This window comes from Schistocerca serialis, chromosome 5, assembly GCF_023864345.2.
Source record: "Schistocerca serialis cubense isolate TAMUIC-IGC-003099 chromosome 5, iqSchSeri2.2, whole genome shotgun sequence".
NCBI lineage: Eukaryota > Metazoa > Arthropoda > Insecta > Orthoptera > Acrididae > Schistocerca > Schistocerca serialis.
This window is the reverse complement of record NC_064642.1, coordinates 365,562,193-365,577,567: the sequence shown is the minus strand read 5'-3', so window position 1 is coordinate 365,577,567 and position 15,375 is coordinate 365,562,193. Positions and strand designations below refer to the sequence as shown.

The window sequence follows — 15,375 nt, the reverse complement described above, 5'->3', positions numbered from 1 at the left end:
TCGGTAGAAGTAAGTTAATGGTTCATTGTTGCCATGTTTGTAAGTCTTCTCATTGTTCTAGAACTGATTTTTCTTTTATGTCCACATTTTCCATTCCTGTTTGGCTTGTATTCAGCACCTTTCTGCACCGAAAGTTTGATTCTGCTGACAGTCTTTTGTGACATTCTCATTCTGTCAGCAATTTCTTGCTGTCTATAACGATTTTCAGCAAGAAGTGCTACCACAACCGAAACTTTCCGAGGTGAAACATCTTTTGTCTTCCCCATAACCTCACTTTCTTTGGAAACTCCACGATTTATTCCTATAGCTAAAAACATGCAAGTTCACAAGTTATATAATGTCTTATTAAAGTAGCAAGAAGTTGATAGAATAAATAACAAGATGAAGTACACCACAGAAACATAAAACATTACTATAAACACAGTTACAAAGCGTGTACACATACAACCAACACCAACACGATCTGGAGGGAAAATGACAAATCTCAATAACTGAAAAATTCAGTGATCTACAAGTTGCTTGGAAGAGAAATTTTGTGGGCTCAATCAAACCATTAAAACAAATCAATTATTACACCTTTCTCTCCTATTTTTACACCATAAAACTTAATAGTATCAAGAATAATCGTTTTGTCTAATAATTTGAACATGTCTGTAGCTTTCTTATTAGGATGACATGGAACACTGTATCAAAGGCTTTCTTTAAGCCCAGTAGTGTTGCACAAGGAAGTGACTCATTTTCAAAGCAGTCATATACTTTTGTTATAACGCCTTCAACTGCTTTCACAGTAGTGAGGGTAGATGTAAAGCCATATTGTGCAGGACAGATTAGTTTATTATGTTCAAAATATTGGTTCATCTGCTGGTGCATACAGTGCTTTGTTATTTTAGAAATAATTGGGACTAGTGAAATGGGTTGGTAATTTTCACATGGTGATGAGCTACCTCTCTTATGGACTGGCTTGATATTGAATATTTTAGACATTCTGGGTACAATCGCTCTGTTAATATTTCGTTTATTAAGTTTAGTAAGAGTATTATTATCTCTTTTCTTATTTGTTTAGTAATAAAATTAGAAAAGCCATACTAATCTTCTGTTCGGGAATCACTGAGTTTAGCTATTGCTTCGATGACATGTTGGCAAGTTACAAGACTCCATTCAAAACATTCCGTTGGTTTATTGTGTAATGGTGGCAGCATCCTTCGACCTTGCTTACATATTCCTTGAAGTTAGTTTCTGGTATAGGATTGGCAAAGCATTTATTTAGTGTATCAGGAGGAACTGGAATGCTGTAATCTTTCTTTTGACAATTTATTTCAGTTTCGATAACTTCCCATGCCACTTCACATATATTTGAAGAGTTAAGAATGTATCCATCATTGGCCTTGCATTTTGCTGTCTCGATTACAGTTCTGAAGTGTTTTTTATGATCTTGTATTTATCCCTATCTGTTTTATTGTGTTGTGATCTACCATAATACAGGAGGATCAAGTTTCATAAGTTATTTAGTTGTGGTGTATATCAGTGTTTTAAACTTCCTGGCTTAGAATGGGAGTTATGCTTGTAATCTTTCTTATAAGTTATTCTTGTAATCATTCTTATAATGTCTAGGGCATACTTCTTCAAAGATCTCAGTTACCACTTCTAAAAATCTTCTGGCCGACTCATTAGCATCCATATCATGAGTAAGTACTTCATTCCAGTCTATTAATGTTAATCTAGATTTTAGATTGTTAAGCTTCTGTTCATTAATAGGTCTCATTGTTCTTTTCTGGCAGCTATCTTCTTCATGATCTAGGGGAATTCTTAGCCACAATCCTTCGTGGTCAGAAATACCTAATTTTATTGTATTGTACTGATACCCACTGATGTGAAAATTATAGACAATGTTATTCAAACTTGCATTCAGTCTAGTGGGCTTGTCATTTATACAGTAAAAATTTAGTGACCTTAGTGTATTGAGTAAATTCTTTTTACTTTTACTCCTAATCCTACTGTCTATATTAATGTCACTAAATATTAAAACTCTGCAATTTTTATACTTAAGTTACAAGATTATAAGTTTCTGAAGACTTTCTATAAACAAATCATCATTGTGATTGGGAGGGCGACACACAGACACTGCTACAGTTTTCAATTTTGGCAACAGTACTGCTGAAACTTCAAAGTTAGAGTCTACACAACGTACATCTATAATTTTATAGTTTCGTTTTAGAGTTTTATTAATATAGAGAGACACGCCACCATGTTTCATATTTGTCCTGCTGTAGCCTGTAAGTAATTCGTAGTCATTTGGTACATGTAAATCTAGTTCTCTACATGATAACCAGTGTTCATTTATCATAAGTATGCTACAGTTTAACTTTACCAGCCAATATTGAATATCCAGAAGTTTATTTTTTAAAGGCTGTACATTTACATGAAGCAACATTAGGCTTCTTTCATACGAGCTGTTAATAAGTCTACTGCAGAATTATTCAGTGCACGTACACTACTTGTCAGTTCTAGTTGTTCTATATTATTTTCTTTTAAAACAGACAAATAACTATTTGTAGATGTCACCTTATCATTTATTGTAGTTTTTGTTGCTGAACACTGCTGTAGTGTTTTCTTCTCTGAAAAAGTGCCATGACTGTAATGTAGGGCTATTGGTTCCTTCTTCTTGCATAAAACAAGGCACAGAGACTTTTCATTTCGTTCACTAATCTTAATTTACCTTTCATGTTCATGGGAAGTCCATGCCATGCATGTTCATCCCTGTTCAGTTTGCTGACATCTACCAAGTGTGCATAGCTGAATTTTTTACATAATTTCTATAACACTCCATTGTGATCCTCTATTTCCCTATTTACACAAGACCACTCTGGAAGGTCGTACCATACCCATAATTAGTTATCACAACATTGGTGTGGTGAAATTGTGGCAATAACTTCCTGTAATTTTGCAGTGCGTATTAGCTTTCATTTTTGTATAAGTCGTTGGCGCCTCCTATGATCCATCTTTCTTCAGTTTCTTTGTTTCAGTTGTTAAGTTCCCTACAACAGACATAAACGAAGCACCATGTTTGACAATAGAAAACACAGAATAATCTAAGTTTATGTTTTCACTAAGTGAAACCGAGAGTCCATTGTCATTGCTATCAGCATACATTATGATGGTGCTTTAGGAATGGTGTGTAGTGCCATACTGATCGGTAAAAGGCCTCAGAATCTTACAGAATAGCAACTTCAGTTAAGGGGCTCCGGAAAGGCTCAAAATCATGAAAAGTTCAATTTTTACTTTTTTGCGTTTTCTGAATCTGCAGACTATTACCTTTTAATAGATATATAATTTATTCAATTCTGAAGACTACAACTATTTTTAAATTTTTTTTTAAATGCGTTCTACAAGGGCGTGACCCACTGTGGCGCTGTTAAACTGCTGTCAAATGGTGTTATTATTAACGTCCGTGTTCATCTGGTACATTTTAGTGATGTGAGATAAAGTATGTGTTGTGGCTAACCTGTGATGGTTCAATATATATCGCTGGTGTGATTGTCGATTGTTTCATGTTTATTTACTCTGTCGTTATCTCGAAAATATTCGTAATTAATTCTGTTTCTTGAGTCTCTGTTTTGTTGAAGTATAATAATGAGTAAAAGTAAAGTTATTAGAAATCCTCTGAAGCCTTTTAAGAAAAGGAGAAATGTTGGAAAGCCAAAGGTATGTGTTATTACTGTAAACAATAAAGACGATAACCAAGTGAGTGAACCTAACCTCTCAAGTACACCTGCCCATAGCAGTCAAAGTGGGAAAGAAAATACTTCACAGAAGAAGCTTGGTTCAATGAGTGAAAACTATGAATGTTTTATGGGCGAATCGGATGTGAATGAAATATTTGATATGTCGGTTCTCAAAGGAATTTTTTCAAACTGTGTAAGATGTATTCATTGTAGTGAAGTTGGTCTGCAACTCTCCATAATAAAGCACGTAGGACTTGCTAGTGAAATACAACGGAAATGTGATAAGTGTTCGTATATGACCACCTTTTGGAACAGTGTTGCAGTAACTGCAACTGAAGAAAATGGTAGCAAAATCTACGAACACAACAACGAGCGATGCTTGCTTTAGACAAGGAATGCCTTCGGGCTGCACACAGGGCTGTAAAGAGTCTAGAAATACAAGCAAGAGTAAACAGGAGGAGGAACAAGAGGAAGCTGGAGGAGGAGTTTGCAGAGGATGAAGATAATCCATCCTATGGACCTGGAATGCACTAAAAAGTTAATCCAATCTTTGTCGCTCGATTCCCAAAACTTTTATTTTCTTATACTAATTACATGTTTTCTAAGGATCTTCCAAACATATTTGTTTCAAACTTTCAGTAAATGTTACACAGTACCTTCTGCATAATTTAACACAGCCTTTTTCCAAAAAAACTGTATATTTTTGAATATATAAATAAAAAATTGCAAAAAAATGTTGTGAATTTTCATTACAATTGAAAAAAAATCATCTTTAATAACTGAACTAAAATTTTGTAAAATCCCTGTGTTAAGTTGTAGCCCATATTCCAATAAATAATCTGTAAAAAGTTCAACTTCCTACCTCAAATACTTTGTGAGGAAAGATGTAATTTATAAGCGTTATTTTAACATTGCAAGTATAGGGCGTTCCGGAGCCCCTTAACGAACGATAAATGACACCACCACCGAGGCTAGCCTACCACACCGATAGATATGAACGATACAGAATAAGGCTACTGCTTCGATACTGTAACGTGGGCTGTGCACATCATATCGTTTGCTGCTTCTGTATTGTCACATGGGCATTGCACAATAATACCCACCAGGATCAGGAAACGGACCTACAACCTTTAGCACTGCAATCTCTAGCCTTAATCATTTGGCCACGACCACCATTCACAACATGTCAAATATTTCTGCTAGGTTCAATGGAGAGGGATGCAGGCTTACTTCGTTGTAGAACGATATCGATGTAAACTATATATGCATAAAATTTGGTAAGGTTTAGACTGCCAGGCTTCACAAAATTCCTTTCCATTGTTACTTAAAAGTTGTATCCACATGTGCATTACTTATATGGTAGTGTATTTATTATATTTTGGTGTTCTGTGGGTTCTATATTTCTTATAACATCAGTCGTCAGGCACTGTTGCTAGAGGTCGCCCGATAAAATCGGCAGATAGTGTGGTCACAGTGCGTCCGATCTCCTCCATCAGTTTTTGGCAAGGTCAGAGGAAATTAGGTTAGGTTAGAATTCATTCTGTGTATGATGTAGGCTAGATTTTAACCTCTTAGGGTGGGTTGGATACCACGAGGTGTCCTAGCGGCTTGTACTATTAATGAGACGCCTAATGCATCTGAATGAATTTCCTGTCTCGTAAAGAACGTGTCGAGTACTATATATTCCGTCCTCAGTTATCGGAATACCATACAAGTTTTACGAATATATGAGATCACGGGAGAAAAGCTCTGTCACGTACTCGAGATAATTGAAAAACAAGTTATGAACACTCTGTTTCGCTGTATTTGTTTAAAGTTGCTCAGACGTACGTCAATTAATCATCAATGATTGTCATGTAGCATACGAGTGAAAGACAAGCATTAAGCGTAGCCATAAGATGCTCTGATAACGTACAGCACTTACTTACTCTTACTAACAGAATCACTACCCTAGAGGCATAAAACGCTAGTATGCAGTAATAATAATTTATAGACGACTAATGAAACCTACCACAAAAAAGATCCAGTACAGTAGCTGTAAGCATGTTATGATACGCAGCCCTTTTCACTTGAACAAATTATCTTTTGAGGTTACTACCAATGCCTAAAATTTCCAATAAAGATTTTGCTTATTTGAGGTTTCGAATAAACCTGCGGTTTCAATCCATAGATTCCGAACTGTATCCCGATTATGATACTTTCATCCTCAGAACGACACAAACTCACTCTTTCATTGACTACACTCACCAGTTCCTCACGTTCCATATTTCGTGTGTGAGATCGTCGGTCGATTTGACCGAAGAAAACCAACTGATTTGAATTTCACACTTTGTCGTCAGAAGTCTGTACGTGACCGCGCACGTAGTGACGTACTGATTTGAAAAGATCGGCCGTTTCCGGGCGGGCGATGTTGTTCGTCGGCGGAATCCACCGGTACCGCACAAACCGACAGTTTGCTAGCGAATGATTGAAGTTTTCATTATTGTATGAAATCCAAAGCTGTATTTTCGATTACAGCAATTAAACTGCTATACGCTTCCCGTGATTGTCCGCCGAACACCGAACTTGACTCAAAAAAAGATGATTTTTGTAACGTTGCTTCCAAACTTAACAGTTCCGAAAATATTGTCGGTATTGTAGTTGGTAGTATACTGGATTTAGAAAACAGTTTTGCTTACTCTACAGAATTTGGAGAAGCATTGAGACACAAAATTTCTATGAGCTCTCCCCACCCCGCTGTCCCGTCAAAATCCTGGTTGGACTCTGCGTGATTATGAAGTTGAATCACACAGTTTTCATCTTCCCCCGCTATCTGTTGCCGTAATATCTTCTTCTATTCTCACTCTATGGATTCAACACAAAAGGAAACGTAAATAGCACTACTACTGAGCCAATTAACACATCTGACAGTTGCAGACAGCTGTGCTAGTGACACATAATAATAATAATAATAATAACAGCTCTGACCAAAGACTTGTGATCACTCTGAAATGGCCAACATAAGAACGTTCGAATGAGCAAATGTCGAGAGGAAGAAAGGAAATACGCATGAGTGTAAACCTACACATCAAGAACTTTCTATTTTGTTATGTGAAATGTTGTATTGTTGTCTTTGTGTAAATAAACATTGTGTGTGTGTGTGTGCGTGTGTGTGTGTGTGTGTGCGTGTGTCATCACTCCAGAGATGTTTCATGTGGTACAATTGAAGTTGTGTACATGTCGAAAGTTTTAATAGTAATGCACGATGGTAGTACCGTAAATATACTTGTCATGTGCAACGCGGAAAGGATTTGACCTAATGTAAGCGGTTGGTATCAACGTAGGCGTTGTCTTATTCGGTCCGTGTTGACAAACCGCAAATTGAGATACTTGTTTAAGGTGTGAGTACTTTCAATTTAGGGCCCAGAATAATGCCACTATTTGGTAAAAAGGACGACAGAGGTATTGACTATAAATCTAGGTTGGAGCATAAACTATATTTGGTGAGTCTAGAGATTATGACAGTATAAATATATTACAATCACAGATTAAGATACTCGTCTTCTGCCCCAAATCGCATTAATTACAGTTCAAGGTATTTTACAGGCTCGTGAAAATCCGGAGCCAGTTTTCGATTTGTCCGATTGTGCGCTGAAACATGTGCCATCCGGTGTCTACACGCTCTGTAAAGTGTTCAGGAAAGAAGCGCTTTATATGCAGGTACTCGAGCGATCTTCTTTATTACATTTTTCATAACTTGTTGTTTCAAATAATAGTGACATCTACAGGGAGTCAGTTTTAATATCCTTTGGCAGTCGCATTACACTTGTTGCAGGGAATTACCAGTTGTTATACAAGCAAATAATAACACCATTGATTGAAATGGTGTGATTGACATTATACAGTGAATTGCTGGCAATAAATAACGACTGGCAGAAAATCTGAAGACGAGTGAGTGAATTTGTCACTTCACATTGTCTGAAGGGTCAAAGCAATATGAAGACATCCGATGGAGGGAAGACTGTGAAACGAAATTAGTTCAGATAGAGTTGCTTGTTAGCCTAACAACAATTTGTAAGCAAACGATTGCTCTTGATAATCTACGTTGAATATCCCAAGAGAGTGAAAATTCCGTTGTTATTTTATGGATTCAGATTACTTAGCACATAAGCCTAAATGCATGAATATTAATTTAGGAGTGACAGTGATGGTTATATAGTATGTACGGTACTTAACTACACACTTTGTGTGGTGTTTCCACATAAATGTTTACAAGATAATCTTTCATTATTTTAATCTGGTCAGTAAGTTCATACTGTCTGCACGTTGGTAGATTGTAATCCTCACATAAGTATATTAGCTCAATCACCAACTCATTTACTTAAATTCCCTACTGAATGAATAAAACTGAATCCGTAAGGCAAGAACTGCAGTAGCAAAGAAAAGCAGTTCTGGTACTACAAGCTTGTTTCTGCAACCTAAGGAAAACTTATTCGTGGTAAAAGTGATATTTATAAATGACATTACATCTATTTTGTAATTTATATGCTTCAATAATTATAGAAAAAACCTCTTAGTTAGCATGGGGTATGCTGCCCTTGTATTTGATTAATCACCTTCTAGTTCATTATACTGAGAGTCATAGATAGAAAAGTTACCTGCACACTGTGAGACTGGAGATTAGTATCTTAGAGTACTGGAGCTTGACAATAATCCTGGAGTGTGGACCAATCCGACATAGCACTCTATCTCCATACTAATATAAGCATAATCTCCCCCCCCCCCCCTCAACGGCCCTCGCCAAATAGACAATGTAAGCAATATGTGTGAAATACCTTCCACTTTGTTGTTTGGCTATGGACAATAATGTGCAATTGGTGAGTCACTATAGTTTAGAGCACAGAAACGTTAACACAATCCATACTGCACTAGATATGACATTAGCCCAATGCAGATCAACATTTGAACTGCAGAATCCTTTCTCCTGACGTGTAGTAAAACTTTTGTCATTCTGTGTAAAAGTTACATATTGGATACTCCTTTTACTTTTCAGTATGGTGTGAATGTAAGCACTGGAGCTGCTGAAACTATCAACTTCGTGTGTGCACCACTTCACAGTTCATGCATGAAGTCTGTGCTTGATTCGGTCACTGGAGGCCACCCAGTCTGCTAGTACAACAGCAGCCTGCCAGCTGCACCCCTTGTTAGAACTAATGACTATACAGATTGGAGTGCAAGGCTGTGCTGGCCACTTACTTTCTCTCGTGTGCTTGTGCTTTTTCATGTAATAAGGTCAGAGTGTTTTTGGGTTAGAACGGGAGGCGTATCAGGTCCCCTGTAAATTTTGTTAGAATTCAGATTTCGAATTGAATGAGAAATATTAGTAAATAGAGAATATATTGAATTAAGTCTTCAGAAATGTCTCATTGAAATGCTATACTGATTTTCCTTACCTATTTTTATCCAATCTGAGTTTGTGCACATTATTTAAATATAAGATTACCCGTCCATATACATTTACCAAGAGAATTGGTATCTTATGGACAATCCTTTGGGTAAGAAATAACTTTGTCATGCCGAATGTCGTAACTAATTCTGTTACTTCCATTTTCTGAGACTACAGAATGTCATCATTTGGTAAATAATCGGTCGACAGGATTATCAGTTGCTCCGTCTTCAATGTGTTATGCACAGCATATTGTTTGCCCAAACCCTTAAAGACAAGGTAGGGTACCTGCAACCTTCATTAATCAGTGACTTGAATATAGTATGTAGATACTCTGTCCCATTTAATATCACCAACGGATTCATGTAGAAAAAGAAGTCATAAAATTTATTATCAAATCCAGATTATCAACTCTTACTGTATGCTGGATTGTTTGTCAGTAGCCTCCAAATGGCACTAGAAATTTTAATAAAATATACTGTTTACCATTACAAGTGTTACCTCTCCTTTCAGCTGCTCCTGAAACTCTTAATCTATGTGAATTTCTTTTTTAGCACTCTCAGCTTCTGCTCATGTCACTTTTGATGTTTCTGGTCCTTTGTTTACTACAAAGGACATACCTGCTTCATTACATTTCTTGATTTCTTGAGACCTCCAGCCTTCCCACTTCTTGGCACAGCTACCTTATTCTTAAGTGTTTAGTTCACAGTTACTTTTACACAAGTATATTGATAAAGGGTCTGTAACACATCCATGCCAGATTTGACCAGGAGAAGACTGGAACAGGTTTATAATTTGTTCACAGCCAGCAGCTTAACACTTTATCTTACAAAGACTTACATGACAATTCCAAAAAACTAATCACATATAGGTACCACAAGGAGAGATCAATGAGTATACACTGAATGAGGCTCTGTTAGGAAGTTTCTGGATGTCCATGTGGACAATAAACTGTGGTGTGTGCCGGTAAGTGGGTAAGTTAATTAAAACATTCAATTCTTCCTGTTTTGGATTTAGAAAATCTCTTTGGAGCATCTTCAGGGCCAGGGATTACTACATATATCAGCCTATGGTATTAGTGGTTAATAACAGGAGTGATTTTTAGAGTTATCTCCGTAATTCACAACTGCTGCAATAGAAGTAAAAATAATTCCCATATAGAACAATGGAAAATCCAAGATGGAATAATGACAATATTATGAAAGAACAAATCACTGTTCACCATGTTGAGGAGATGTTGAGTCGCAGGCAGGCACACCAAAACTCTCTCCTCACATCCTTCGACCCTCCCAGAACCTCTCTCTCTCTCTCTCTCTCTCTCTCTCTCTCTCTCTCTCTCTCTCTCTCTCTCTCTCTCTCCCCTCTCTAACACCCCCACCAACCACCACCACCACTCCTATCTTCTACCTGCTTCCTAAAATCCATAAACCCAACCACCCAGGACGCTCCACTGTGGCCGGTTACTATGCCCCCACTCAGAGAATCTCTGCTCTCATAGACCAGCACCTTCAGTCTGTTACCCAAATCCTACCCTCCTATATAAAAGACACAAACCACCCAGAACACAAAAACGCTCACCTGGTTCAGATTCATCGATGACATCACCATGATCTGGATCATGGATGAGACATCCTATCCACATTCCCTCACAACCTCAACACCTTCTTTCCCATTCACTTCATCTTCTCCTCCTTGACCGAACAAGCCAGCTTCCCTGATGCTGACCTCCACGTCAAAGGTGGCTACATCAGTAACTTCATAAATATCAAACCTACCAACAACCAGCGAAATCTCCACTTCGAAAGCTGCCACCAATTCTGTACCAAGAAGTCCTTCCACACAGCCTAGTCACCCATGGTCGTTGCACATCAGATGATGAGCAGTCCCTTCTCCAAACATACCAAACGTCTCACTAAGGCATTCACAGACTGCAATTACCCTCCCATACTTGTACAGAAACAGATCTCCTGTGCCTTCTCTATCCAGTCACCCACCACCTCCCAGGCTACCACATCCGGCCACAAAGGTGCACTCGTCTTGCGGCTCAGTACTACCCAGGACTAGAGAAACTGAATCATGTTCTCTGCCAGGGTTTTTACTATTTCTTGCCGTGCCCTGAAATGAGGAATATCCTACCCACTATCCTTCTCACCCCTGCCACAGACTTATGCCACCACCATCCACCCCTGCTCCCAACCCCTTGCCTCATGGCACATATCCCGGTAATAAACCTAGCTGCAACACCTGTCCCATACATCCGCCCACCACCACCTACTCTGGTCCATTCACAAGAATCACCTACGCCATTGAAGGTAGGGATTCCTGTGAAAGCAGTCATGTGACCTACAAGCTAAGCTGCAACCATTGTGCTACATTCTGTGTGGGTGTGACAAACCACAATCTGTCTGCGTGAATAACCTCCAACAAACTGTGCCCAAAAGACAGCTGGACCACCCAGCTGCTGAGCAAGCTGCTCAACACATTATTTTTCACTTTGATGACTGCTTCACAGTCTACACCATCTGAATCCTCCTTACCAACACCAGCTTTCCTCAGTTGCACACGGGGGAACTCTTGCTGCAATATATTATGTTCCCCTATCACACCTGGCCTCAACCTTTGTTACCCCTGTCCTTCACCCACCTGCCCCCTTCCCTTCACCCACTCCAGCAGTACACAACATTGTATTCCACCAACACACCCACTAGTCCTCCTCTCTCCCTGCCCCACTTTTCCTCCCCTGCCCCACTTTTCCTCCCCTGCCCCACTTTTCCTCCCCTGCCCCTCTTTTCCTCCCCTGCCCCTCTTTTCCTCCCCTGCCCCTCTTTTCCTCCCCTGCCCCTCTTTTCCTCCCCTGCCCCTCTTTTCCTCCCCTGCCCCTCTTTTCCTCCCCTGCCCCTCTTTTCCTCCCCTGCCCCTCTTTTCCTCCCCTGCCCCTCTTTTCCTCCCCTGCCCCTCTTTTCCTCCCCTGCCCCTCTTTTCATCCCCTGCCCCTCTTTTCCTCCCCTGCCCCTCTTTTCCTCCCCTGCCCCTCTTTTCCTCCCCTGCACCTCTTTTCCTCCCCTGCACCTCTTTTCCTACCCCTCCCCCCCCCCTCCCTGGGTCTGGGGGTTAGAATAGGCCCGAAATATCCCTGCCCATCGTAAGATGCGACTAAAAGGAGTCTCTCACTTTTTGGCCCTATAAGTTCAGGTCCCATTTTATGGTTTGACCTGCAACTTAGCAAATTCTACAGAAGTGCGGGCCATATGGGGAAGGACACCTTATGTGGTGCATGAGTTATCCATAGTGCCCTTTGATTCAGTCTCCTCAACCTCTTGTCATGGATTTGTATCTCCACCTGCAATTCAACTATTTGGGTGAGGATACTTTCTGGGGTACATCATATTCTTTCGTCTCCTGTCCTCTTTCACCCCCATGATGATTGAATTTCTCTGCGTCCAGCATCCAGCATGGTAGCCAGTCCATTGTGGTGAGGCTGCCATGTACCCATTTGGTAATAGCCCCATGACAACACAAGGATCGCACAGCTGATCCCTGAGCTGTAAACTCTCTACATATGCCAAGGAATAGATGCCTGTCTTCCTGGGGCATCAGGATTCGAGGCAGTGGCCATCTTGCCAGGTGGCCTTTGCTGTGACTGGGTGGCGTCCGTGGGGTGAGCCCCTGATCAGAGTGGGTGGCATCAGTGCGGATGACCCGCAATGAAGCGATTAAGTCATCTCTTGCTGGTGAAGATACAGTGCCAGCAGTCTCTAAGAAGGACAAGATCGAGTACAATGCTGACAGATATGACCCTAAATCATTTTCCTCTCCCGCTACACCATGGGAGGAACGTAGGGCTACAGAAAGAAGAGTGTCCTATTCGCCTTGGTATTTTGTTTGTAGCAGAATGGATGGGGGCTCCTTTCTCCCTATGAAGCCTCAGTTTTTTGTTGAACATCTTGAGGGTAAGTTTGGGGAAGTGACAGCGCTGTCCAATATGAGAAACAGTGCAGTCTTGATTCAGACAGCATCCCCAGCCCAATCCTGGGCGTTACTCACTTGTGACCGGCTGTTTCCGTTACTCCCCATAAAAGCCTCAACATGGTCCAGCGGATTATTTTCCATTGTGACCTCCTCTAACAGTCTAATGACGAGCTCCGTGCCAATCTAGAATGGCGAGGTGTTCAATTCGTCCGGCACGTTTACAGGGGACCCAAAGACAACAGGGTTGCTACCGGTGCCTTCATCTTGGCCTTTAAGGGTGATTCATTGCCTGAAAGGTCAAGGTGATGGTTTACCACTGTGACGGTAAACCATACCTCCTTCCCCCTATGCAGTGCTTTAAATGCTGAAAATTCGGGCACGTCCTCCCGCTGCCCTTGCAATGCCACACGTCGAGACTGCGGACGTCCACTGCATCCAGATACTCCCTGTGCACCTCCTCCCACTTGTATCAGCTGCGGAGAGCAGTATTTCCCCTGCTTGCCAGACTGCACAGTACTCCAAAAGGAGTGGAAAATCGTGGAGTACAAGACACTGTACCAGTTAACTTGAAAGATTACACTCCATTTGGTTGACTTCCACGTATGCTGCAGTTACACTACCATCGCCATCACAAGAACCAGTCGTACCACACACTGTACCATGAACAATGGGCCCTCCGGGCCTCCACAACACATCTGCCCCCTTGGTGGTAGGGGGAAAATCTCCTTCTGTTCCTCTCGAAGTACCTACTCTGGCAGCAAGGCCCCACCAAACACAGGGGACATCAGTCCCCTCCCCACAGCTGGAGAAGCAACAGCTGCCTCTGGCTCCCCTCATGTGCAAGGGGTCCCTTGGGACCCTCTCTCCCAAGGTCTCCACTAATGCCACAGCGGACACTAGGAGCCAAAAGCTGCTGGACGAAGAGCTTCACGGTCTTCCTCTTTGCCTGAAGCTACTTCGGTCAAGTCCTCCCAGCAAGCCGCTAAAGAGAAGCGAGAGGATAAGCAAACAAAGTCTGCTAAGAAAAAGGACCCTCCGGTGGCCCCAACACCACCACTCCCTACCAGTTCTGCACCTGTGGATGAGGTGGAGATCTCAGCATCCCCTGAGGCCCTGGATCTCACTGATGCCTCATCCACAATAGGAATGGATACAAATATTCAATTGGTGGCAGCAGGTGACCCTGAGGTGGAACCTGCCTCCTTGCATGCTTCGTGCCTTCCCAGCCTCACGATAACGTCATCCTCCAATGGAATTGCTGCGGTTTTTTCCATCACCTGGCTGAGCTACGGCAACTGTTAAGCTTTACACCTGCTTTCTGCATTGCCCTACAGGAAACCTGGTTCCTGGCAATGCGGACCCCTGCCCTTTGCGGCTATAGGGGATATTACAAGAACTGTAGTAACTATAATAGAGTGGAGTTTGTGTCTATGTCCTGAGCTCAGTGTTCAGTGAACCTGTGCCCCTTCAAACCTCTCTTGAAGCTGTGGCTGTCAGCATAAGGACAACGGAGGAAATATGTCTTCCTCCAGATGGTGCAGTACCCCTGAACGCATTGCCTGCACTGATTGATCAACTCCCTAAACCTTTCCTACTTTCGAGAAATTTTAATGCTCATAACCCCTTGTGGGATGGCACTGTTCTTACTGGCTGAGGTGAAGGTGTCAGAACTTTCCCATCTCAACTGGACCTCTGCCTCTGAAATACTGGGGCCCCCGCACATTTCAGTGTGGCTCATGGCACGTACTCAGCCATTGATTTATCCCTCTACAGCCCAGGACTTCTCCCATCTGTCCATTGGAGAGCCCACGGATGACGTGTGTGGTAGTGACCACTTTCCCATCTTCCTGTCACTCCCCCAGCAATATTCCCCTGGACACCTACCAAGATGAGCTTTAAACAAGGCAGACTGGGACGCTTTCACCTCTACTGTCACCATTGAATCTCTCCCTCATGGTACCATCGATGTGGTAGTTGAGCAGGTCACTAGAACAATCATTTCTGTGGCAGAAAACAAGATCCCTTGTTTATTAGGTGCCCCCAGCAAAAGCCAGTATCTTGGTGGTCGCTGGAAATCGCTGAGGCCATTAAAGAGTGTGGGCGAGCTCTACAGTGACATAAGTGGCACCCTTTTCTAGATCACGTAGTAGTTTTTAAACGGCTCCGTGCCCACGTTTGCCAGCTTGTGAAAAGATGGAAACAGGAGTGTTGGGAGAGGTACGTCTCGACCATTAGGTGCCATACGTCACCTTCCCAAGT

The 15,375-nt window shown here is 41.4% G+C and overlaps 1 protein-coding gene across 1 annotated transcript in view; it reads left to right on the top strand.

The window, feature by feature from the left end:
• Nucleotides 1–6,924: 6,924 nt before the first annotated feature.
• Nucleotides 6,925–15,375, top strand: part of LOC126481941 (E3 ubiquitin-protein ligase LRSAM1-like) — a 191,316-nt gene continuing 182,865 nt past the window's right edge. Inside the window, exons 1-2 of the mRNA XM_050105900.1 lie at nucleotides 6,925–7,204; nucleotides 7,308–7,421. Coding sequence (XP_049961857.1) covers nucleotides 7,133–7,204; nucleotides 7,308–7,421 — 186 coding nt within the window. The 5' untranslated portion in view covers nucleotides 6,925–7,132. The remainder of the gene's footprint in view (nucleotides 7,205–7,307; nucleotides 7,422–15,375) is intronic.